General features: G+C 45.5%; 1 protein-coding gene across 1 annotated transcript; it reads right to left on the bottom strand.

Moving 5' to 3' along the window:
* Positions 1 to 2,114: 2,114 nt before the first annotated feature.
* Positions 2,115 to 21,898, bottom strand: LOC137352110 (tumor necrosis factor receptor superfamily member 9-like). Its single transcript, XM_068017213.1, has 7 exons — positions 21,731 to 21,898; positions 15,804 to 15,914; positions 15,051 to 15,194; positions 8,639 to 8,726; positions 7,107 to 7,258; positions 5,263 to 5,400; positions 2,115 to 2,911 (listed from the first exon to the last, which is right to left on the bottom strand). Exons 1-7 carry the CDS (start codon positions 21,807 to 21,809, stop codon positions 2,793 to 2,795), a joined length of 831 nt encoding a protein of 276 aa, XP_067873314.1. The 5' UTR covers positions 21,810 to 21,898; the 3' UTR covers positions 2,115 to 2,792.
* Between the last annotated feature and the right edge of the window lie 2,257 nt (positions 21,899 to 24,155).

The raw sequence follows: 24,155 nt of genomic DNA, 5'->3' as shown, positions 1-24,155 counted from the left end.
GAATAGACCAGGGATTTGTGCCTTTGCCCACTGAACCCACAGAGGGAGAGTCACTTATAAAAAGCCGAACTCCTGTTTGGTTTGTGGGCCTTGCTTTGTGACGTTCCTTAATGTTTGGTGGGATTGTTGATATAGTGAAGTTCTGCTCCTATGGGCTAACAATTGGTTAGTTAGCTAGTTTGTAACATCGTATTACATTTGAGTACATTTTTGATCCATCCAATGCAAGCCACTTGGAGTAAAGGAGAAGGTCCTCAAATAGCCTCTGGACTTTGCTCACTACACCAGTCTCCGAATTTGGACAACAGTTCGTCATGCTCCAACCTACCTACATCATCAATATGCCACTTGGGACCTCTGACCTTGACTCTGAATTCTTTCCTGTTGTTTCCCATTTACTATCGGATTTTCATGTATCAAAGTTTTTATTTAACTAGACCTATGTAACTTGAGCTGTCCAAGTCCATTCACGTGCATATTTTGGCTGCTGCTCCGGACCCAAGCCCATCAGTCTATTTCCACTTTTGCTCTTTCCTTTTAACTTCTTTTTGACCCCTCCTACAGTCTCTCTGTTGTCATGCCTCCTTTCACTTCTCCACTCTCAGGTACTCTACCCACTAAATTGCCTACCCCAACCCTTCAGTTCTCCTTGACCTTCCTGCTCTCCTGCCGCCATCCCTGGCTTGACTCCGTCTTAGATAAGCCTACAACTTCTCTCTGTGCCTCTCTTGGCATCCTCTGACAGACTCATCGAGGGACTTGGCACTGGCTCATTATGAGCAGCAACCCCAATTGCCCCAACCTTCCCACCCAGTGCACCCGCTGGGGGCCAATCTTCTTCCTGTCCAACTCATACTTCCCACTGCTGACCCTGTGAACTCTGCCAGCGGAACAGCTCTCACCACCCCTCTATGCATCTCCTTCCAAAAAGTCCGTTTGCTTGTGAATAAGGCCCTTGCCATCCATGACCTTACAGTGAATGATTGCATCAACATCATGGCCTTAATGGAAACCTGGCTGAGGGGTGATGACACCTTTCCAGTTAATGAAGCCTCCCTGCCAGGCTACATCTTCCACCACTTGTCCTGTCAAGACTGTCGTGGTGGTGGTGTAGTTATCACCAGATCACACCTTGGTCTGTCCCCCTACTCCTCTGGCACTCTCTCCTCCTTCTGCCACCCCTCCCTATCTCTGTAATCTCCCCCTGCCACTACAACCCTCTGAGATGTCTGCACTAATCTAATTCTGGCACCTTTGAGCATCCCCAATTTTAATCACTCCACCATTGGTGGCCATGCCTTCAGCTGCCTAGGCCCTAAGCTTTGGAATATCCTCCCTAAACTGGGATTGCACAGTCCCTATTGAGCTTTGACCCAAGACACTCCTTTAAAACCTACATCTTTGACCAACAGTTTAGTCATCTGACCTAATATCTCCTTCTGTGGCTTGGTGTTATATTTTGTTTTATACCACACCTGTGAAGCACCTTGGGATATTTTATTATGTTAAAGGCACTATATAAATATAAGTTGTTGAGCATTCGAATTCCACACTGAAGTGTGGAACAAAAATACTGTCCTATTGTCTGCTGGTGAATGCTAAAGTCTGTGGAACTTAATGTCATCTGACCAGCCTCTGTATTGAGGAGTGATCCACCCAGACCTGGCACGTCTCGAGTATGTGCACTGTGATTGAAATTGGTGTACCCTAAATACAATGACCCTGCCTGGCATTCCCTCCCTTATCCCACTCCCTCTCCTTCCCCTCCTCCACACTTCCTATCGCTCTCCCCAAGTTCCTTCCATCTCCCTCTGTTCTGAAAAGTAGGGCCCCCTCCCCCCCCCAGTACAATGGACAATTGAGTATATGATGTAAGACATCATGTTAAAACTACACTAGACCCTGCTCAGAGCCTTGTCTTCCCCCTTCCGAGACATGTTGGCAGCTCGTTGGGGGACAGTTGCTCCAGTGGTGCTCAATGTGTGCAATCCCAGTCCTGTGCTCACTTGCTTGCCCTCAAAAATGGCCATTGGATATCAGTCAAGAACAGGAGCATCACCTGATTATTGCACCCACCCACCCCCGCCACAACCACCCTCCCCCCCACCCCATCCCATTTCCACCCCCCCGCACCCCCCAATTTGGCCCATCATATCTGTGCCAGCTCTTTGAAAGAGGTTTCCAATAAGTTCCACTCCCTGCTTTTTTTCCCCATAGCCCTATAAATTTATCCTATTCAAGTATTTATTCACTTCCTTTTTGAAGGTTGTTATTCAATCTGTTTCCACCACCGTTTCAGGCAGTGCATTCCAGATCACAACAACTCGCTGTGTAAAAAAAAAAAGTTGTTTTCATCTCCCTCTGAGTTCTTTTGCCAATTATCTTGAATATGGGACTTTCCTGGTCTGTCAGACACCACTACTAGACTTTCAACTCAATCAGAGAGAGAGAGAGTACTGCAGGGTCCTGGTTTTTAGCAAGAAACAGACTGAATGTCAGAGATTGATAGAAATTGAATCAAAAAGGGACAGTTATCTGTGTCTCCTCATATAACCATATTCATATACGTCAATTGATCGTCCCATAACACTAAAGATTTATATATATCCCACAAAAGAAAGTGACCAGGTTCTTTAAATAATTCCAATTCTTTCTGGAAAGTTCTGTTTTTTTTTGCTCGAGAAATGAATCGTACTGAGTTGTTGACCGTGTGTTTCTTGCACCATTTCACAAAGTTGTCATCGTGATCAGTTCAAAGTTCAGCCTCTGGTTCAACTGTCGGACGCCAAGGCTCATTCTGGTGGCTTGGGGGTGGTCTCTTGTCGGAGCTGCCAGTCTCCCACCTCCTCTTCAGGACAGTGGCAGCTGCACCGATCATCCCCTGCTGTTATCAGGGCAACCGGAAGATCCTCTTAAAAACCAGAAGTGGAGAAGGAGAAGTGTTAGAGATGTTGTAAATCAAGCGATTCCACTTTATTGTATTTCATCTCTTTTTTTGAAAAAAAAGGTTCTTCCTAAATTTTTTCTCAGGCAGTTTAGACAATTCTGGCCTCTTGTTCATCCCCAATTTCACTGCCCGTTATTTGTGCTGTGCCTTTAGCTGCCTAGGCCCTAAGTGTAGGAATTCCCTCTCTAACCTGCTCCACCTTTCTATCTCTTTTCCTTAAAACCTACCTTATTGACCAAGCTTTTAGTCACCTGTCTCCTTTTGTGGCTTGCTGTTAAATTTTGACTGATAATGCTCTGTGAAGCACCTTGTGACATTTTACCATTTTTTTACCAAATTGTTGTTCAGAGTTTTACAGCACAGAAATGGGCCATTCGTCCTAGCAGGTCTCTGCTGGATTATGCTCAACATGAGCCTCCTCCCACCACATTTTGTCTCACCTTTTCTGTTGCTTTCTTCCATGTGGATTTATCTAACTTCCCTTTAAATACTTGTCTCATTAAGTAACACAACTGCTGCCTCACATGGAAAGATAAGAATTCAATTATTACTGTCACAAAACCACATTTTAAGAAGAGTCAAAATCATACAAATGAAGTTGATGGGCTCACAGGCCATGAGATGAAATGTTCTAGTCCTCAAAACACAACCATGGCAAATCACTCAAGACAGGATGTGATTGGTAACCACGTTTATTTTCTTTTTAAAAATCTTCCCTCCTGTTGTTAGGAATTCAATAGATTCTATAATGTGAATAGAATGAACCTGCTGCAAAAACCAAACTCAACCTTTCTGCTGGTGCAATGAGGGATGTATGAGAAGGTGAGTTAGTGCGGTGAGGAATATGGTGAGAAGGTGAGTTAGTGCGGTGAGGGATATGGTGAGAAGGTGAGTTAGTGCGGTGAGGAATATGGTGAGAAGGTGAGTTAGTGCGGTGAGGGATATGGTGAGAAGGTGAGTTAGTGCGGTGAGGGATATGGTGAGAAGGTGAGTTAGTGCGGTGAGGAATATGGTGAGAAGGTGAGTTAGTGCGGTGAGGGATATGGTGCGGTGAGTTAGTGCGGTGAGGGATATGGTGAGAAGGTGAGTTAGTGCGGTGAGGGATATGGTGAGAAGGTGAGTTAGTGCGGTGAGGGATATGGTGAGAAGGTGAGTCAGTGCGGTGAGGGATATGGTGCGGTGAGTTAGTGCGGTGAGGGATATGGTGAGAAGGTGAGTTAGTGCGGTGAGGAATATGGTGCGGTGAGGAATATGGTGAGAAGGTGAGTTAGTGCGGTGAGGGATATGGTGAGAAGGTGAGTTAGTGCGGTGAGGGATATGGTGCGGTGAGTTAGTGCGGTGAGGGATATGGTGAGAAGGTGAGTTAGTGCGGTGAGGGATATGGTGAGAAGGTGAGTTAGTGCGGTGAGGGATATGGTGCGGTGATTTAGTGCGGTGAGGGATATGGTGAGAAGGTGAGTTAATGCGGTGAAGAATATGGTGCGAAGGTGAGTTAGTGCGGTGAGGGATATGGTGAGAAGGTGAGTTAGTGCGGTGAGGGATATGGTGAGAAGGTGAGTTAGTGCGGTGAGGGATATGGTGCGAAGGTGAGTTAGTGCGGTGAGGGATATGGTGAGAAGGTGAGGTAGTGCGGTGAGGGATATGGTGCGAAGGTGAGTTAGTGCGGTGAGGGATATGGTGCGAAGGTGAGTTAGTGCGGTGAGGGATATGGTGCGAAGGTGAGTTAGTGCGGTGAGGGATATGGTGAGAAGGTGAGTTAGTGCGGTGAGGAATATGGTGCGGTGAGTTAGTGCGGTGAGGAATATGGTGAGAAGGTGAGTTAGTGCGGTGAGGGATATGGTGAGAAGGTGAGTTAGTGCGGTGAGGGATATGGTGAGAAGGTGAGTTAGTGCGGTGAGGGATATGGTGAGAAGGTGAGTTAGTGCGGTGAGGGATATGGTGCGGTGAGTTAGTGCGGTGAGGGATATGGTGAGAAGGTGAGTTAATGCGGTGAAGAATATGGTGCGAAGGTGAGTTAGTGCGGTGAGGGATATGGTGAGAAGGTGAGTTAGTGCGGTGAGGGATATGGTGAGAAGGTGAGTTAGTGCGGTGAGGGATATGGTGCGAAGGTGAGTTAGTGCAGTGAGGGATATGGTGAGAAGGTGAGTTAGTGCGGTGAGGGATATGGTGCGAAGGTGAGTTAGTGCGGTGAGGGATATGGTGCGAAGGTGAGTTAGTGCGGTGAGGGATAGGGAACTGGTTTGTTGGGCCTAATGGATTGTTCTTATAATGATGTTGGTGTTGGGGTGAATGTGAGACACAGCACATGTACTTACCCTGGTTCATCAGATACGGTGGGAGGTGCTTCTGTTTTTTTTTGGTCAGAACAGCAATGTACAAACTGAAAGGGATGAAGATACATGGCAGCAATATGATGGCGATAATCCCAGCAATCTCCTCATTCTTTCTTTTTCCTAAAAAGGGAAAAGTGAAAAGGTGGAGGATATGAGTTCCACAGCAGTTTATTCTCTCCATTTTTCTCCCGACAATGTAACAGTTATTTTGGTGTAATCACCACCGAGTCTTTATTTTCAGAAGCAAGTTGAAAACAGCTGGAAAGGACATGTGGATAATGGTACTACATGTCCTGGCTAGAATGGAAATGATCAATCACGCTTGGAGACCACACTTTGGTAAGTGATTGGAATTGATTTTATCCACATAATTTGTATTATGTAACGATCCTCCACTCACTGCATTTTGCTGGAGAAATAACCTTGCTTTTAACGGGAGACATTGCTGTAGTTTTTGTCATGAGTTCTGTTTGCCATAGTTCATAGAGACTCTTCAAATAGACTCCCATCTAAAATAGACTGTTTGCCTTAAGTCCCACCCACCTCCAAATCACTAGCTGACACTGTGCTGAGCTGGTTAAGGCAGTCAGTAACTGAGCAGAATGTCCCAGGTTGGATTCCCTAGTTTGTGCGGAGTTAATTGATGTCGGATGAGGTGTTGCAACGGGCCCTGTGTCCTTGCAGGTAGGGTGAAATCAGCCTGTGCTCCTGCTCCTGATCACGACCCAGAGGTGTCTGTTGGAAGGTTGGTGAGGAGATTGGTGTCACCATCCTCCTCTGCTGGCATTCACTGTCTAGAATGGCACCACATTGACTGCAGCCAATCAGCCCACTTGCTCAGCAATCCATCGACCACCCTAAACATCCACTCCCTCCACCACTGGCGCACCATGGCTGCGATGTGTATTATCCACAGGATGGACTGTAGCAATTCACCAAGGCTTATTCAACAGTATCTCCTGACCCCATGACCTCCGTCAAGAACGAAGGGCCAAGGATGCAACATTAAATGTCAGAGATTTAGAACCGAGGGTAGGAGAAACATCGTGATTTGCTCGTGTGGAGGGTAAAGGCTGACACTGGCTAGTTGGGCTCAATGGCCTGTTTTGGTGTTGTAAGCTCTCTACATTTCTCTGCATGCTTGGCTTCTCTCCTTAGGTTATCACAAGGTCAGAAAAAGCAGTAGGAAATGGCTGGTTGCCTCTTCCTTATGTACACTTTCTGGAGATTCTTCAGTTGGGATTGGTTGTTTTTGATATAACAAGCTGTGATGCGCTGTGTGAATAAGCACCAACTAACACTATAAATACTGGGGAGAGCGAGCAGAGATTTTGTATTTACTTTCTTGCCATGTCACAGCTGATCTGCTCGGTGCTCCTGATGTGAGACTCCCGCCTGACTGAGCTACTGGCCACCACTCACCGCTGGCTTCTTGTCCATATGCAGGATGTGTGGGGGCAGCTGGTACAGATCATTACTCACTGCTCTTCCATCACATCTTCGTAATGATTTGTACCCGAGTATCCTTGCTGAGTCTGACTGAACCTGTTCCAATGGAGCACGACACCCGAAATCTTATCTAGTCTCTCTGCACCAGAGGCTGACTGACCACACTGTGTATTTCCAGCATTGTCTCGTTATTTATTATTCAAGGGGGGTTTTCGGTTCTATTTATGGGTTTGATTAGATTAGAATCTTACAGCACAGAAGAAGGCCATTCGGCCCATCGTGCCTTTACAACTCTTTGAAAAAGTTATAACTGAGTTATTCTTCACTTTTGAAAAGGGCATTAAGAGTTTATGCTACGAGTGGTGCGTTTGAACTACCTTCGATCGTTGGATTGCCCGGCTGTTTTGGGGTTCTGTTTGCAGGTTGTCCTGAGCTAGTCGGAACCATTGGGGTTGTCAGCGGAGAGCCACACCTTACATCCTCCGTCCTGGAACCGTTCCTCGCAACTTCAAGCCCTCTTGCCAAACAGCTAGAATGATAATCACAAAAGAAGATTATACACACAAACTGTGCAAGTATATTCATTGAGTTTTTTGTAACTGAAGTATTTTTGGAAAGTTGTGCAATGACTGGGCTGATCCGTGGGAGGGACCTTATTTAAGTGGTTTTATATAATTGCCTATGTACCACAGCTGGAGAGCAATACGTGACTATCTTTTTCATTCTGCAACATACATTTCCTGCCTCTACAGTTACAGTATCGCGAGCGAATCAAATGTGTAAAGAGAGGAAACAATTCGTTCAGCTGCTTTTAACTGCTTTTTAAGCTGCTCACTGTGTGAAGGGAGGAAGGAAGAGTTTGGGGAGATGATGGTTGCTACAAGTTTCCACTGGCAGCCTAAGCTCTGACCTTTCAGTTTGCAAATGAATAGCACCACCCATGGACACCCATTTAAAGGGGTATTCCTTACAGTAAAGTAGGACATATCACTCGTTTAGTTAACAGGTGACACCCAAGGAATATTATGAATCATCACATGGTCGACCAACAGGTATTTCTGCAAAAAATTGTACTCCCAACATTCTCTCCAACCTGAAGGCTCAGCTCTAGCACCCGGGCACCCGGCATCTTCTCCTACCTGCCCGTGGCCATTCTACATGTGTGAGCCCAGACATCATCAACAGTAGCTATTGACCTATAGGGAGCATCACAGCCCAGGGCACCCCATCCCCGACAGGAGCCTCACTCCCTGTCCCAGGGAAGCTGAGACCCTTCCTGCTGCCCAGGCTGAGACCATTCAGTATAGACCCCCGAACTCACTGCTCTCTAAAGCTCAGCTACAAAAGATCAATACGATGATCCATAATAGTCTTAATTGTTCCCAGCCTGACCTTGTCTTGTGCCTGGTTCCACCACCACTCCCCACCCCCACAACCCTCCCCTCTGACCCAACTTTCCCAATTCATAAAGGCCTAACCCCTCCCTATCTCTATAACCTGCTCCAGCCCTACAGCCATCTGAGATCCCTGTGCTCCTCCAATTCTGGTCTCTAGCACATCCACAATTTTAATTGCTTCATGATTGGTGGCCTTGTCTTCACCAGTCTGGAGCTCTGGAATTCCCTCCTTAAACTTCTCCGCCTCTCTACCTCTCTCTCCTCCTGTCCTCATATCTCTTCAAATGGCTCGATGTCAAATTTTGTTTGAATTTTGCTCCTGTAAAGCACTTTGGGATGTTTTACCACATTGAAGACACTATATAAATGTAAGTTGTTGTTGCGTTCATTAAAGTCTCCCTCAGAAAAGCTGCTTGTTCTTCCGAAGCCCTTGATATCATTTCCCCTCACCCCAAATACAAGACTCTGTCCTCCTTCCCCAGCCTCTGATACAGCTCTGATTGATCACTCACTCTGTCCAGGGTTTACAGACTCCAACTCCTGTGTCAGAATATGTACCATTCCTGCAGTCACTGCAAATTGTATCATTGAAGGAGTCACCTGATAGGGAAAGGAGAAAGAAAAGGTTTTGTTATACTTGCGTCTGCACGTCCAGCTGCCCCATGTTTCATCCAGAACATTCCTGCCCATTTGCCTGTGAGAAGGTTTGAAAGGGACGGCACATGGGAAAACCAGTCATTCAATTCAGCAAAGAGAAATTGTAGACTGCTACTGTAAGAATTCAATGTATAAATGTAGCACCAAGTGTGATACAGGGTCACACGGAGCAGGTACGGGGGGGGCTGGGGTCACACGGAGCGGGTACGGGGGGGCTGGGGTCACGGAGCGGGTACAGGGGGACTGGGGTCACACGGAGCGGGTACGGGGGGGGCTGGGGTCACACGGAGCGGGTACGGGGGGGCTGGGGTCACAGAGCGGGTACAGGGGGACTGGGGTCACACGGAGCGGGTACGGGGGGGCTGGGGTCACACGGAGCGGGTACGGGGGGGCTGGGGTCACACGGAGCGGGTACGGGGGGGCTGGGGTCACACGGAGCCGGTACAGGGGGTGCTGGGGTCACAGAGTGGGTACGGGGGGGCTGGGGTCACGGAGCGGGTACAGAGGGACAGGGGTCACACGGAGCGGGTACAGGAGGGACTGGGGTCACACGGAGCGGGTACGGGGGGACTGGGGTCACACGGAGCGGGTACGGGGGGACTGGGGTCACACGGAGCGGGTACGGGGGGACTGGGGTCATGGAGCGGGTACGGGGAGACTGGGGTCACACAGAGCGGGTACGGGGGACTGTGGTCACACAGTGCGGGTACAGGGGGGCTTGGGTCACGGAGCGGGTACAGGCAGATGCCATGTTTGACTGCAGTGTTGCTGAGATTGCTGATCCCAGACATGGAATCAACAATAAAACACACAGACCTGGTCAGAGCCCAGCAAAGGACATCAAAGTGTTCATCTTCCCAAATAAGTCAACTATAAATCTCCCCTCCCTGCCCCCCGGGAGTAATCAGAATGTAAAGGCAGGTTTTATAGACCAAAATAATGAGCAGGGTACCAGAATCCAGACCCTGAACCCCAAAATCCAGTCCCCAAACCCCAGAATCCAGTCTTTCAGTACAGAAATAAGGATAGAAACTGTAGCCTTGACCATCAGCCTTTGACTGCATCGTGGCCATACTGATCAATGGAGGTCATGAAATAGACAGCACGAAACACGAGTGGAACATTTTCACCTTCTCACATGAGCCTTGTTGACCGTCAGAGGATGTGGCAACAATCTGTTATTAACACAATTGTACATGGGGTGACTCAGCAAGTTGTGACACTGCACATCATTCTGTTTCACAAGTTCAGTAGTTTCAGACCCCGAACCCAATATCCAGACTGTGGAGCACCTGCAGCTCCTGAAACTACTGTAAGTTAACTTGTTATGTTATATTCTTAATAAAACGTTGATACTCTTAACAACTGGCTACGATTTAGAGAAGTTTTGATACATGGTGGCACCATTTTAAAAGTTACTCAGAAACGCAAGTGTGTGCAAGATGGCGTTGGGACGTTTTCTACCATCATCTGTGGCTCTCAGTCCACAATGCAATTGCTGTGGAAAAGTGGAAAGGATTCAAACAAGCCTGGGAAAAAAACTCCCTTCCACTGGAGTTTGACCAGAGGCCAGAACAAGTGCAGGTAGTGACACCATTTCTCTCAGTGATTGGGGAGTCACTGAGTCTGTGAAGTCTCCTCTGGGTGGAAGGTCTGGGCTGGGGTTGGAGACAGGAACAAGATGGAGCCGATGCTCAGGATTGCCAATTGCATAAGAACGTTCCTTTCGAGAGATGTAAGTTCAACAGGAGATTGCAAGGTATTGGTAAAGCATACGACCAGTATCGTACAGCACTGCAAAAACTCCACAAAGGGTTAGGGTTCAACACCAGAAGAGATACTCCGAGACTGACCTATGTTTGGAATTGCAGATTCAAAGGTTCAAGAGAGACGGCTTCAAGGGACTCATCTAACCTTGTTGGAGATGAACAAGATTTGTCACGTAGACGAAAGCATGGTGATGCAACTCAAAAGCAAAGGGGAGTTGGGGGGACAGAAAGTGAGTGCAGTACTTAAAGCCAGGGAAACCTCAAGGTGAGACAGAGGCAAGCTTTGGGACAATACTAAAGAATTCCCAAAAGCTGGTGAGAGCAGAAAGGGGGCGGGGGGGGGGGGGGGGTGGAAACAGGAGTTTTACCGGAGAGAGCTGTGCCCTGCCTTTCGGAAAATGTGCAACAAGTGTGGAAAGAAAAACCATTTTGCAGTGAAATGCTGTGCCAGAGAATCATCTGCACACAGACTGACAGCTAGAACAATAGAAAAAGACTCAAGAACAATAGGACTCTAAATCATCAATGACCTCAGTCCAACTGGTTTGGCTGACTTGGAGTGTGGTACACATAAGCTGGCGAGGCAACTATCTAAGATTCCAAATAAACACGTGTGCACAATGTAACCTAATTCCGCTTCACCTGTACAAAAAGGGAACGAAAGATCTGAAGCTCGGAAAGGTAGAACCACTCAAGTCCACAGTTGTTGTTTATGGCAATACAGCCTCCCCATTTGGAGGACAGTACAAATCCTGGTCCAGCAAGGTGTCCACAGGTGTAAGCTCAATCATAGCCTAACTGTACTGGATGGGAAGGTCTAGACATGGACATCATTAGGTTCAGTGATAAGGGTGAAATTAATAGAGTGCTGTCTACTGGAGTGACAGTTTACACAATCAATACCTACAAGCCACTAAACAAGGACTGTTGAATACTGAAACATCCTCTCGTATTCAGTGGTGGGGTAAGACAAATTGAGGGAGTGTTCTGAATCAGACTCGACAAGGCAGTTGATCTGGTCCAACATGTCCTGCATTGTGTACCTTTGGCTTTAAGGAATAAAATGAAGGAAACCCTGAATAGTCTGGACTTAATGTTTTTGTAACAATGCCAACCTCATGGATCAGCTCGATGGTAATCATAGCTAAGAAGAACAGCAAACTACATATCTACTTAGATCATAAAGATTTAAGGCTATGAACTATGAGCATTTTCCTCTACCAACTATTGAAGATGTAGCCACACACCTAGCCAATATTAAAGTCTTCACGATTCTCAAAGTCCGCAATGGGTTTTGGAATATAAGTCTCAATGAACAAGTCGTCATCTCTTACAATATTCCACACACCTTTAGGACAATAGTACAGGAATATGCTGCACAGGATCAACTAAGCACAAGAAGTTCTGCAATGTAAGATGCATGAGTTGACGGCAGGACTGCAAGGACAGAGGCCAATTGAAGATGATTTTGTGATGGTTGGTATTGGAGAAGTACTTGATGTCGGGATGTGGGACCATGATAAACACCTGGAAGCTTTCCGACATCAATTCAACAATCGTGGAGTGGTGTTAAACATGGATAAAATGAAACTTTGTAGGCAAGAAGTACCTTTTATTGGACATGTTCCTATGGGAAGAGGACTTTGTGTTGATTGAACCAAAGTTGCAGTTCTAGAGATGTTGACACAGATAAATGGAGCAGGGATCCAGCAGCTGCTTGGCTAGCTCAATATCTGAGTAAATTTCTCCCGCATCTGTCAGACATACATCACTCGGAGAATTAATGGAGAAGGACACAGTGGTTCTGGGGAGAATCACAAGAATTGGCACTGCGATGACCAAAGTAGCAGTTACCAGTTCTTGGATATGAGAATCTCAAGGAAGAAATCACTCTACAATGTGACGCATCTCAATCTGGACTTGGAACAGCAATGATACAGAATCGTGACCCAGACACATATGCATCAAGGGTATAACATCAGCAGAGCCGAGATACGCACAGATCAAGAAAGAATTTCCAGTGTTCGCCTGTGATAAATTTGAAGCTTAAATCTACAGCCAGAACATGGTGAATATTGAAAGCAATCGCCATAAGAATCTATAGTTCTCAAGCTGCTAAATAGTGTGTCTAAAAGACTTCAAAGAATGCTGTTATGAATCCAAAAATATTGTCCAAAAGTATCTTATAAGAAAGGGGAGAAGGTGGTCTTAACAGATACACTGAGCAGATTATACCTGCCAGAAGTTAACACCTGTGAGCTGGAAGATATTGATCATCATGAATCATTTTTGATTGCAGACTCACGCTGCCGATAACTTAAACCATGTGGCAGCGGATGACACCATTCAGAAGACACTGTGGGTTATCATTCTCAAGGCTGGCCTGTCATCAAGTCGGGGATACCTGAATGCCCCCATCCCTACTCTGACTTTTGAGATGAACTAACTGTCCAAGGGAAATTGATACTCAAGCACAGCAACTCATGATACCAGCTGTAATATGTAAAGAATTGATGTTACTGGTCCATTCAACACACATCAGCATAGAAGGCTGTATCAGCAGAGACCATGACAACCTCTATTGTCCCAGGATGTCACAAGAGCTTAAACAACACATTGCAAAGTGTGGTATCTGTTTGGCTCATCACATTTCTCCAAGTAAGGAACCATTACTACAGCAGGGTTAGGCCTTGGTCAAAGGTTGGAGCTGATCTTTGTGAGTTACGTGGCTGTACCCTGCTCATTGTGAGAAACTATTCCAGTAACTTTATTGAAGTATCAGCCTCACTTATGTTACTCCATGCGGTGTTCTGAGAGAACGCCAAGAGATGTTTGCAAGATTTGGGATCCCAGCCATTTCAGTATTAGATAAGGGTCCACAATTTGCAGCTCCAAAATGTGCCGTGTTTGCCAAGACATGGGGATTTGAACATGTGATATCATCATCTCACTACCCACAACCCAATGACAAAGCAGAGAATGATATCAAGACCCTGAAAAGACTCTTCACATGGAGTCCAATCAGTTGGGGTTTCTCGCTCTGTTAGACTGACACAACACACTGAGTGGGGGTGTGGTTACAAGCCCTGCACAGAGATTCATGGATTGTAGGTGCAAGACACATCTTCTAATAGAGGGAACACTCATACAGCCTTGTTATTCAACTGAGAAAGACACTCGTGCTTGTTGGTGTGAAGCAATGTCAGCAGTAGTACCATGGTGATACGGTCTGGATGAAAGTCCCTGGCTTTGGAGTGTTGCTGGAACATGCACAAATGTAGGTGGGTCCTAGGAGTTCCGCGGTGCAAGTCAGAGACCGGTTCTACCGCAGCTATTACCCTCAGTTCATTATGCTGATGCGCTACCTGTATGCAAAACTCCTCAGATTGGGGACTTTTCTGACACGCAGGTTCCCAGCGATTCTTTGAATTGCCCACAATCTCTGGAAAAAATCTAACAAAAACTACAAGACCAGTAACTCTTGGTAGTCAGACACAATCACCAATCACAGATCTGGAAGACAGTGTCAGCCTCCACTTCGATGGAAGAACTATTTGTTTTTACAGTGATTGTGATTGTGTGTTTAGTTTTGGTTAAATTTCGGAGTTCTTCTATATGTTTTTTAATTCTGAAATGGAGAATATATCTTTTTCTTTTGAGGGGAAGGTTGTGGCGCAATGTGTGCATGGTGGGGGGGTGTTCTGAGTCTTTGTCATGTGATTCATCAGGTGATTAGTCAGGTGATTCCTTTCTTTTCTGTCTCTGTGTGTGTGTTCTGGTAAAACAGCAGACCTGTGGACATCCTAAAACTACTGTAAGTTAACCTGTTATTTTTATACACGATAAAATGTCAGTACTCTTTCTAACAACTCACCACTATGCCCAATATTTAACGAGGTATCGACAGGCCAAAACAAACCAAACACAGGCCAATAATCCCCTAAAATAGACTCAGTAGCTCAGTGGTTCATGCACTCCTAGTGTGGCCCAGCTTCATTCCCCAGTCAGAACTTGCCTGGAACATCTGTAGTGGCTACAATTGGCCTCAGCATCACTGGATTAGGGAGGTGTGACAATCAGCCAGTGCTCCTGATCACTATGGCATCTGTCTGTGCATGGATGTTGGGTCAGGACTATCAGGCTAGTAGGGCCAGAAGGAACAACTTCCATTTATCCAAAATTCCTCACCTGAAAGATTATCTTGGAGGAAGAAATGGGCACTGAACAGGAAGGTAGAAACTGGAGAGAGGGATCACAGTCAAAGAGGAGGTGGGAGGGTGGGAGTGAGGCAGAGTAGTTTCAGAGAGTTAACAGATCAGTTTCCACTGGGGGAGGAGACAGAGTGAGTCAGATCCACAGCCAATGACTGGACAATACTCAGATTTTATCAGACTGTACTGACAGCAATACTCAGATTACATCCCAAAAATTTACAGATAATTAATAAACAGGAATAAAACAAACATTTCAAAAACTGGGCTCTTCAGGATCATCTTACCCTTCTGTTGTACTTCCTGCCCTTTTTTGCACACTTTATGGGCTGCGCAGGATCTGCAGTCCATGGTTGTACACATGAAGCCCTCGACACATCGACACTTGGTGTTGGAGGTACCCGTGCAGGGAGCGAGGATCAAAAACTTACCTTTCAAAACAGAAAAGCAAATGTCACTGACAATGTATGAGGAATGGCACTGGATATAGTGAGAGAGAAACATGGATACAGAGAGAGGAAAACAGAATCAGAGAGAGAAAAACATGGACAAGAAGACAGAAATAGAGAGATAGAAACACAGAGAGAGAAAAACAGAGAGGGAGAAACAGAGAGAGGGAGAGAGAAACTGGAATAGAGTAACCGTAATAGGGTGAGTAGCATAGACAGAACCAGAAAAGTGGAGGGTAACAGAGACACTGGAAAGATTATAACTCAACTCAGTAAAACAAACAATGGATCAGTCTTTCATCGGACCTCAGTAAGATTGATAAATGAGGTAAATGGACCCAGTCTGAATGTAATCAAGGTCCTTCAATACCCGACTACTTTAATTGGGACATCTGAATTTTCAGGGGGTGCAGTTTGTCCAGGATTGGATTGCTAACAGAGCAACTCCTGCAGGGAGGCCCAAACCTCTGGAGCTGGCCCTGCCTGAGCTACACTGACTGCTCCCTTTCTTTCCGACCACCAAATGAATCAGGATCTGTTACTGAGTGCCCAGCGAGACAGCACCTGGTAACATCTGCAGAAGGCACCTACCTCCCAGACACTGCTGGCACCTGTGGCAAGAGCGTCGAGTATTCGGGCTAGCTGTATACGATCCTGCTGGACAGGGTATGCACTGACCACTGTTAAAATTCAGAAATGAGCCTGTTAACAAGAAAGACAGTTACTTATCGATAGTGTACAACCAGTGCAGTTTCTCCCCACTCCTCCCCTCAACACTTATCCAGAAATTCAGTTCTTTAAGAAGTGTTCACCCTCCAGTACCTCACCCATTCTAAGAATGTCAGCGAACATGAAGGGCAGCAGTCAAGATTTGCAGAGCTATAGGGAAAGGTCATGAGATGAGGATTAATTGGATATCTCTTTCAGAGTGCCAGTACAGGCATGATGGGCTGAATGGTCCCCCATGTTATATCATTCTATGAGTCTGATCCTGACCCCACAGGTAGTTTGCTGCAGGATTCACTGGTTAGTGATCAGGGCAGTTTAATACAAATTAGGTTTGTGTTCTGAGACATTGCTCTTCCACATCTGGGAATTGGAGTTGAATTCCCCTTCAACAGGGGCTGGAGGGGAAGGAAAACACCCGATATTCCCAACTGACTCTCAACAAACAAACTTCCACTGAGCTGGGTCACTCAGAATCAGTGAAATTAAGCCTAACCCAGGCCACTCGATTCACCTCCCTCCCTCTCCCTGCCCTTCCTTCCCTCCTACCCTCTGTCTTCTTCTCGTTCTCCCTCGCTCCAACTCTCACCCCTCCACCTGTCATGGAGTAGGGTCAATGGCAGGGGAGGCAAAATATTCCTGCACTCCTCAAGTACTCCCATAGGATTTCCCACAGGATCCTTCACCCTATCGGCTGGGGAAGGGGACATGTGCACAAAATCCAGGCTGACACTCCAGTACAGTCCTGAGAGAGTGCTGCACTATCAGAGGTACCATCTTTCGGATGAGATGTTAACCCAAGGCTCCATCTCCCCTTTCAGGTGGATGCAAAAGATCCCATTGCATTATTTAAAAGAAGAGCAGGTGAGTTCTCCCCGGTGTCCCAGCTAATACTTATCCATCAATCACATCACAACAAGAGATTATCCAGTCATTTATCACATTGCAGTTTGTGGGAGCTTGTATGCACAAAAAGCCGTGTGTCGCCTTTCCTACATTACAACAGTGACTTGAAAAAGTATTTAATTGGCTGTAAAGAGCTTTGGGACATCCTGAGCCTGTGAAAGGTGCTATACAAATGCAAGTTTGTTCTTTCTTTAAAATAAACACTCTGATCCCTCAACCAAACTGAAATTTTAATTCAATCTTTTGAAAGTCAGATTGACACACAGTGATTCTTGAAGTATTTAAATCATCTCTTGTTACATCTGAATCATAATGCTATTTATAACCCTGAAAATTCCCAGTTAGTAATTTCACTTGTATATTATTGTCTATCAATCTGGCTGATGAGTCACTTTCTCACCTTTGTATGGAGCAGCCTAGCAAACCTCGTACATGGTACAAATCTGCCTCTTCACAACTGTCCCCTCAGCCCTGCACCCCCTTAGCCTCTCAGCCCCTCAACCCACACTCCCCATCACTCTCAGCCCTTCATCTCTCAGACCTTCCACCATTTAATGTGTGTATTACATTCACTGCTTGCTGAAACAGCTCAGCTTTATCCTTTCACTGTGTTCGGCTCCTGGTGAGATGTGTCCTCACAGTCACCGATAAACATACTGCTGGCATCATTTGAACCACCAGTGCACACTAGTGCCAAGTGAGGGTGCATGGCTTGGGGGCATACCAGACTGCCAATGTGGAGCCACTGATCGGTGCCCTCTCCTGGCCAGGTACAGAGTAGCAGTGGAGGGAGGCCAGAACAGCTTGTGAGCTCTGCTAAAGATTAACTGCAGGAGGAGGAAGTAATGAGGGGAAAGGGACACAGATTTCCCCAGCCCTCCCAAAAAAATCTTTAATAACCCAATCGCAGATTTCCCTGCGGATGTTTATCTAGAGAGATTTTGGGGAGTTTTTGAGGCAGTTCGACTTCCGGGAATAGCCAGGGATCGGCATCTCAAACAATAGTTCAGGAGCTTTCCCCAGCCCACCGAAAGCTCATTGGCTAAATGGTACTGAGTCACACAGACCAGAAAGATCCCAGCTTCAGGGTGTGCAGCGTGAACCGACAGGCAGTTCTGGAGTAGGTGGGGGGGGGGGGGGATGAGGATGACATTTAGCAATTCTGAGGTGGGAGGGGAAGCAAAAACCAAACCACGATTACCCATCTCTTATTGGTCGGCGCCTGCTGCAAAAATGTGTTCGTGGGCACCAGGTGAGGAACAGGGATGGAATGTGATGCCGTAGGTAGTCAAATAGCCCACCGGCACTCACTTTCTAGGCACACGCATGAAGAAAGGCTAATTCGGCAGAGTGATGGGGCGGGTGGCAACTGTTAATGGGATAGCAATGACCCCAGGACGGGGAGGGGGAGAGGAAGGTGGGGGAGGGGTACGGACCCTGCAGCAAAGTACATTACTCTGTACACACTGAGTCCCGGGAACTGCAAACTGTTACATGGCGATTTGCAAATAATCTAACTTGTGATACTTTCAGAATTCTAATCATTTCGCGACTGCAGGCTTTTGCAGTGATTGTCCCGCCACATACACATTAACTGTGACTAAGGACTCTTTGTAAACAGGAATGTTTCACAAGAATAAAAATCCCTGCAAAATTGTGCAAATGCGTAGTTTTTCCCTCTCCTGCTCTCACTCGCCAAGTTCAACGAGTCTTTGTGAGACCACCCACTGGGATAAAAGGCCAGGGAATCACGGCACAAGTTTGAGAGGGGGCTGAAAGAGCAAAAATATTTTAAAAGCAGACGGATTGTGGACTATTTCCTTCAGAACCCGCACTGCACAGCTGACTGGTAAATAACATCACAGCTAGGATCAGTGATTCTCAATTCCCTTCATTCCAGTCTAAATATTACACTTTAAATTATCACGAAGAATTTAAACTTCTTGTCTCTCCCTCTCAACTGAATTTGAGGGAAAATCCCAAATGTTAGACAATGCTCCAATCCATTCACTAACCAGTACGAATTAGGAGCAGCAAGAAGGTTAGCCGACTCCACCATTCAATTAGATCATGGCTGATCTAATTGTAACCTCAACTCTACATTTCCACCTACCCCCGATAACCTTTCACCCCCTAGCTTATCAAGAATCTATCTACCTCTGCTTAAAAATATTCAAAGTCTCTGCTTCCACTGCCTTTTGAGGAAGAGAATTCTAAAGACTCGTGACTCTCAGAGAAAAAATTTCTCCTCATAAGGGCGACCCCTTATTTTTAAACAGTGACCCCTAGTTCGAGATTCTCCCACAAGAGGAAACATCCTTTCCACATCCACCCTCTCAAGACCCCGCAGAATCTTATATGTTTCGAGCAAGTGGCCTCTTACTCTTCTAAACTCCAGCGGATACAAGCCTAGCCTCTCCAACCTTTCCTCAAAAGACAATCCACCCATTCCAGGTATTAGTCTAGTAAACCTTCTCTGAACTGCTTCCAATGCATTTACATCCTTCCTTAAAGAAGGACACTAATACTGTACACAGTACACCAGATGTGGTTTCACCAATGCCCTGTATAGCTGAAGCATAACCTCCCTACTTTTGTATTCAATTCCCCTCACAATAAATAATATTCTATTAGCTTTCCTAATTCCTTGCTGTACCTGCATACTAACCTTTTGCGATTCATGCACTAGGACACTCAGATCCCTCTGCATCTCAGAGCTCTGCAATCTCTCACCATTTAGATAATATGCTTTTTTATTCTTCCTACCAAAGTGGACAATTTCACACTTTCCCACCTTATACCCCATTTATCAGGTCTTTGCCCACTCACTTAACCTATATATATCCCTTTGTAACCTCCTAATGACCTCTTCACAAGTTACTTTCCTACCTATCTTTGTGTCATTAGCAAATTTAGCAACCATACCTTCGGTCCCTTCATCCAAGTCATTTATATAAATTGTAAAAAGTTGAGGCCCTAGCACTGATCCCTGTGGCACACCGCTCATATCTTTCCAACCAGAAAATGACCCATTTATGCCTACTCTCTGTTTCCTGTTAGCTAGCCAATCTTCTATCCATGCCAAAATGTTACCTCCTATACCATGAACTTTTATTTTCTGCAATAACCTTTGATGCGGCACCATATCAAATGCCTTCTGGAAATCTAAGTACAATACATCACCTGTTCCCCTTTATCCACAGCACATGTAACTCCCTCAAAGAACTCCAATAAATTGGTTAAACACGATTTCCCTTTCACAAAACCATGTTGACTCTACCTGATTACCTTGAATTTTTCTAAACGCCTTGCTATAACATCTTTAATAATAGCTTCTAACATTTTCCCTAAGACAGATGTTAAGCTAACTGGCCTGTAGTTTCCTGCTTACTGTCTCCCTCCCTTTTTGAATAAAGGAGTTGCATTGGCTATTTTCCAATCTAATGGAATCTTCCCTGAATCTAGGGAATTTTGGAAAATTAAAACCAATGTATCAACTATCTCACTAGCCACTTCTTTTAAGACCCTAGGATGAAGTCCATCAGGACCCAGGGACTTGTCAGCCTGCAGCTCCAACAATTTGCTCAGTACCACTTCTCTGGTGATTGTAATTTTCCTTGAGTTCCTCCCTCCCTTCCATTTCCTGATTTACAGCTATTTCTGGGATGCTACTTGTACCCTCTATAGTGAAGACCAATGCAAAATATCTGTTCAATTCATCTGCCATCTCTTTGTTATCCATTATTAATTCCCCAGGCTCAGTTTCTATAGGACCAACGCTCACTTTGTTAGCTCTTTTATTTTTAAAATATCTATGGAAACTCTTACTATTTGTTTTGATATTTCTAGCCAGATTTCTCTCGTATCCTAATTTTTCCCTCCTTATTAATCTTTTAGTTGTTCTTTGCTGCTTTTTATATTTTGTCCAATCTTCTGACCTGCCACACATCTTTGTGCAATTATATGCTTTTTCTTTAAATTTGATATTATCTTTAACTTGTTTAGTTAACCACGGATGGTGGATCCTCACCTTGGAATTTTTCTTTTTCATTGAAATGTATCTATTCTGTGCATTCTGAAATATCCCCATAAATGTCTGCCACTGCATCTCGATTGACCTATCCCTTAACCTACTTTGCCAATTCACTTTTGCTAGCTCTGTTTTCATGCCCTCATAATTGCTCTTATTTAAGTTAAAAATACCCACTCTTCTCTCCCTCAAACTGAATGTAAAATTCAATCATATTATGATCACTGCTGCCTAGGGACTATGATTATGAGGTCATGAATTAATCCTAGCTCGTTGCACAATACCAGACTGATTGATCTTGGATTATATCCTGTCTGACATCAACAGATTTCAAAATATTGACAACATTTGTGTTGAAAATAGAAAAACAGAGACAGAGACTGAGTGAGAAACTGACACAGTGAGTTAAAGAGAGATCTAGATAGTGAGAAAGAGCGATTGAGAAAATGAATGAGAAACTGCAACAGAGGGAGACTGAGTGAGATACTGAGATAGTGAAAGAGACATAGTGAGAGAGACTGAAAGACTGAGTCTGCGGCAAAGTTAAATAAAGCAGAGGAAGAATGAGACATATAGAGAGCGCTGTACCTTTATAGATGAAGTCGAAATCTATTAATAAATTCCCAACATTTATAAATCTGTATTTAGAGTTTTGGTCCCAGTTTTGCTCAGTGGCTTTTCCACTGAACCAGTGAGTGAATATCCCGGGTTTAGAGCCAGAATCAGCAAATCTGCCACACAGCAACAGTGAAACACACTGAGAGCGCAGCAAAGAGCTTCGCAAGTCAAAGACAGGATCGCTAGCAGTAGGTCGCAGCCGGGACTATTCTCCAGCACAGACAGGTTCATCCCCTACCTGCAGGACAGTCACTGCCCGAGGACATGTTGATGTTCACCCACAGGATCAGCACAAACAGCAGAAGAGCCAGTTCCATCCTCCCTGTACAGAGCTACACAGCAAACTGAGTGAGGCTACTCTCGGTCCCTGTGTGTTCATTCGGTGCCTTTGAGACGGGAGGGGGCGGCTGGGACTGACGTACTGAGGGGGGGTGGGGGGGGGGGAATCCCCAGAATGTGAGAACCGTGCGGGTGAGGATTAACGCTGCGCTCCACCCCCTAAAGAACCACGACCCCCGCCCCCCCCCCCCAACCAGGAGTGGAAAATACCCCGCTGCACTTAAACTGCTTGTTCCCCCTCCCCCACAGACTCTAATTGTGAAGCTGAATTGGCCTCAGGACCCTGTGTGCTTTGTTGCTCTTCTACTCCCCGTGGCTAGGCTCTGGAGTTTCCCTCTAGTTTGACTCTCTGATATTTTTGGTAAATTCTCAATGATGTAAGGGCAGGAGTTATTTAGTACTGAGACTCTGGGGCTGGTCCCCAAAATACTGTAAATACAGAAATGTGTAATAGGGAGAGGAGGAGGCCATTCTGTCTCAGAGCTCCCGGGGCACGGAGTAGCTGTTCTGACTCTGAGCTAGAAGGACGAGATTTCCAGTCTAGGGACTTGAGCACAAAATCCAGGCTACACTGTCTGACCTTCTGTCTTTTGGGTAAAATGTTGGACTGAAGCCCTGTCTGCGCTGTCAGGTGATGTAAAAGATGCCAGGGCATTGTCTGTGGAAGAGTAGGGGAGCTCTCCCCTGTGCCCTGGTAATACGTATCTTCAACCAACAGGTTATCTGGTCATTATCACATTGCAATGCACAAACAGGCTGCTGCATTCCCTGCATTACAACAGTGACTACACAGCAACAACAACTTAGATTTATATAGCACCTTTAACATAACAGAATGTCCCAAGGCACTTCACAGGAGCTTTATAAAGTGAAATTAGACACCGAGCCACATTAGGGCGGAGGCCAAAAGCTTGTCAAAGAAGTAGGTTTTAAGGAGTGTCTTAAGGAAGAGAGAGGAAACGAGTCGGAGAGAGAATTCCAGAGTTCTTTCTAAAGTAATTAATTGGCTGTAAAGTGCATTGGGATGTTATGAAAGGTCCTATATAAATGCAAGTCTTTCTTCTTCAGCCCCTAGTCCCTGTTCCACCATTTAATTAGATCATGGTTGGTCTGTATCTTAACTCCATTTTCCTGCATTTGCTTCATATCCCTGGATACCTTAGCCAACAAAAATCCATTGAACTCAATTCTGAAACCTGCAACTGACCTCCAGCATCCACAGATTTCCGCTACCCTTTGTGTGGGCAAAATCCTTCCTGATCTCACTCCGGAATGTCCTGGTTCTTTTATGCCCCCTTGTTCCGGATTCCAGAAGAGACTGTTTTCTGTTTCCAACATATCAACCTCATTTCACCATTTTAAACACTTTGATTAGATATTTGATGAACAAACATATGTAGCATAAATTCAGTTAACAGTAAGAGGCAGTGCATATATTCAGATATCTTCATCTCACTTTTCTATACTGTCTCTTTCCTAAACCCCACACTCACAACGATAAGAATTTATAATTTTTAGCTCCAGGTATGAAAAATTGTGCATTGAACAGAGCTGTTCCCTATTTTGCACTTTTTTTTGAAAATTATAGCATTTATGGATGGTCCCTTAACTCCTGGAATTTGACTGCGGTTCCTCATCATTAAATTAACATTGTTGTGGTTTCTTCGGTTGTCAAACTCCTGGTTATATCTGTTAATCTCCATACAGTATCGTTGTATTGTGGTCTCGGTGTGTGTTGTCAAATTTGGTCTCCTTCATAGTTAGCTGCATTGAGGTCCCAATATAAATGGGTCTGTCTCAAGCCCCCTGCCCCCACAGCATCCCAGTTGGAACGATTTGAGAATATTCAGCATGATCCTAACTGACTCTCCACACTTCAGTAAACAGTGTTGATCTGACTCTAACACTCCAATAAATACTGTCAGTGTCAGAATCCTGTGACAAACACCAGGTTAACTGCTGTTACTCACAACAATTGCAATTAGGAATTTGGGATGAAGTGTTCAGCAATGAGTCAGCTGGTTAAACCAATGGTATGCAGTGTGATGGCCAGGAATGTCCCTGATCTGTGTCAACTGATTTCAGTGCCCCTTGGCTAAGGCGGGGAAAGCCAACCAAGATCCCCACTCCTGATCACTATCCCATGAACTCACCAGCACCCACCCCCTCCCTCGGCAGTGCATGCATGTGGATGTCAAGTGGGGACACAGGATTGGGTTTATCAGCGCTGCCTCTCACAGCTGAGTAGTTTCCAGATACTCTAGACATGAAGCTCCTCCCATTTTGATTGCATCTTCCCACTTTGCCCCTGTTTTCCTCGATTC

This window comes from Heterodontus francisci, chromosome 37 (genome assembly GCF_036365525.1).
Source record: "Heterodontus francisci isolate sHetFra1 chromosome 37, sHetFra1.hap1, whole genome shotgun sequence".
Taxonomy (NCBI): domain Eukaryota; kingdom Metazoa; phylum Chordata; class Chondrichthyes; order Heterodontiformes; family Heterodontidae; genus Heterodontus; species Heterodontus francisci.
This window is presented reverse-complemented; position numbering and strand designations above follow the sequence as displayed.

Bases quoted from the DNA above. Each gene is read 5' to 3' on its own strand.
- LOC137352110 (XM_068017213.1), bottom strand. From the start codon at position 21,809: ATGGAACTGGCTCTTCTGCTGTTTGTGCTGATCCTGTGGGTGAACATC. The intron at 15,195-15,803 runs GTAGGTGCCTTC...CTGTTTTGAAAG, and splicing joins GTGCCAGCAGTGTCTGGGAG to GTAAGTTTTTGATCCTCGCT. The intron at 7,259-8,638 runs GTGAGTGATCAA...TTATCATTCTAG, and splicing joins GTCTGTAAACCCTGGACAGA to CTGTTTGGCAAGAGGGCTTG.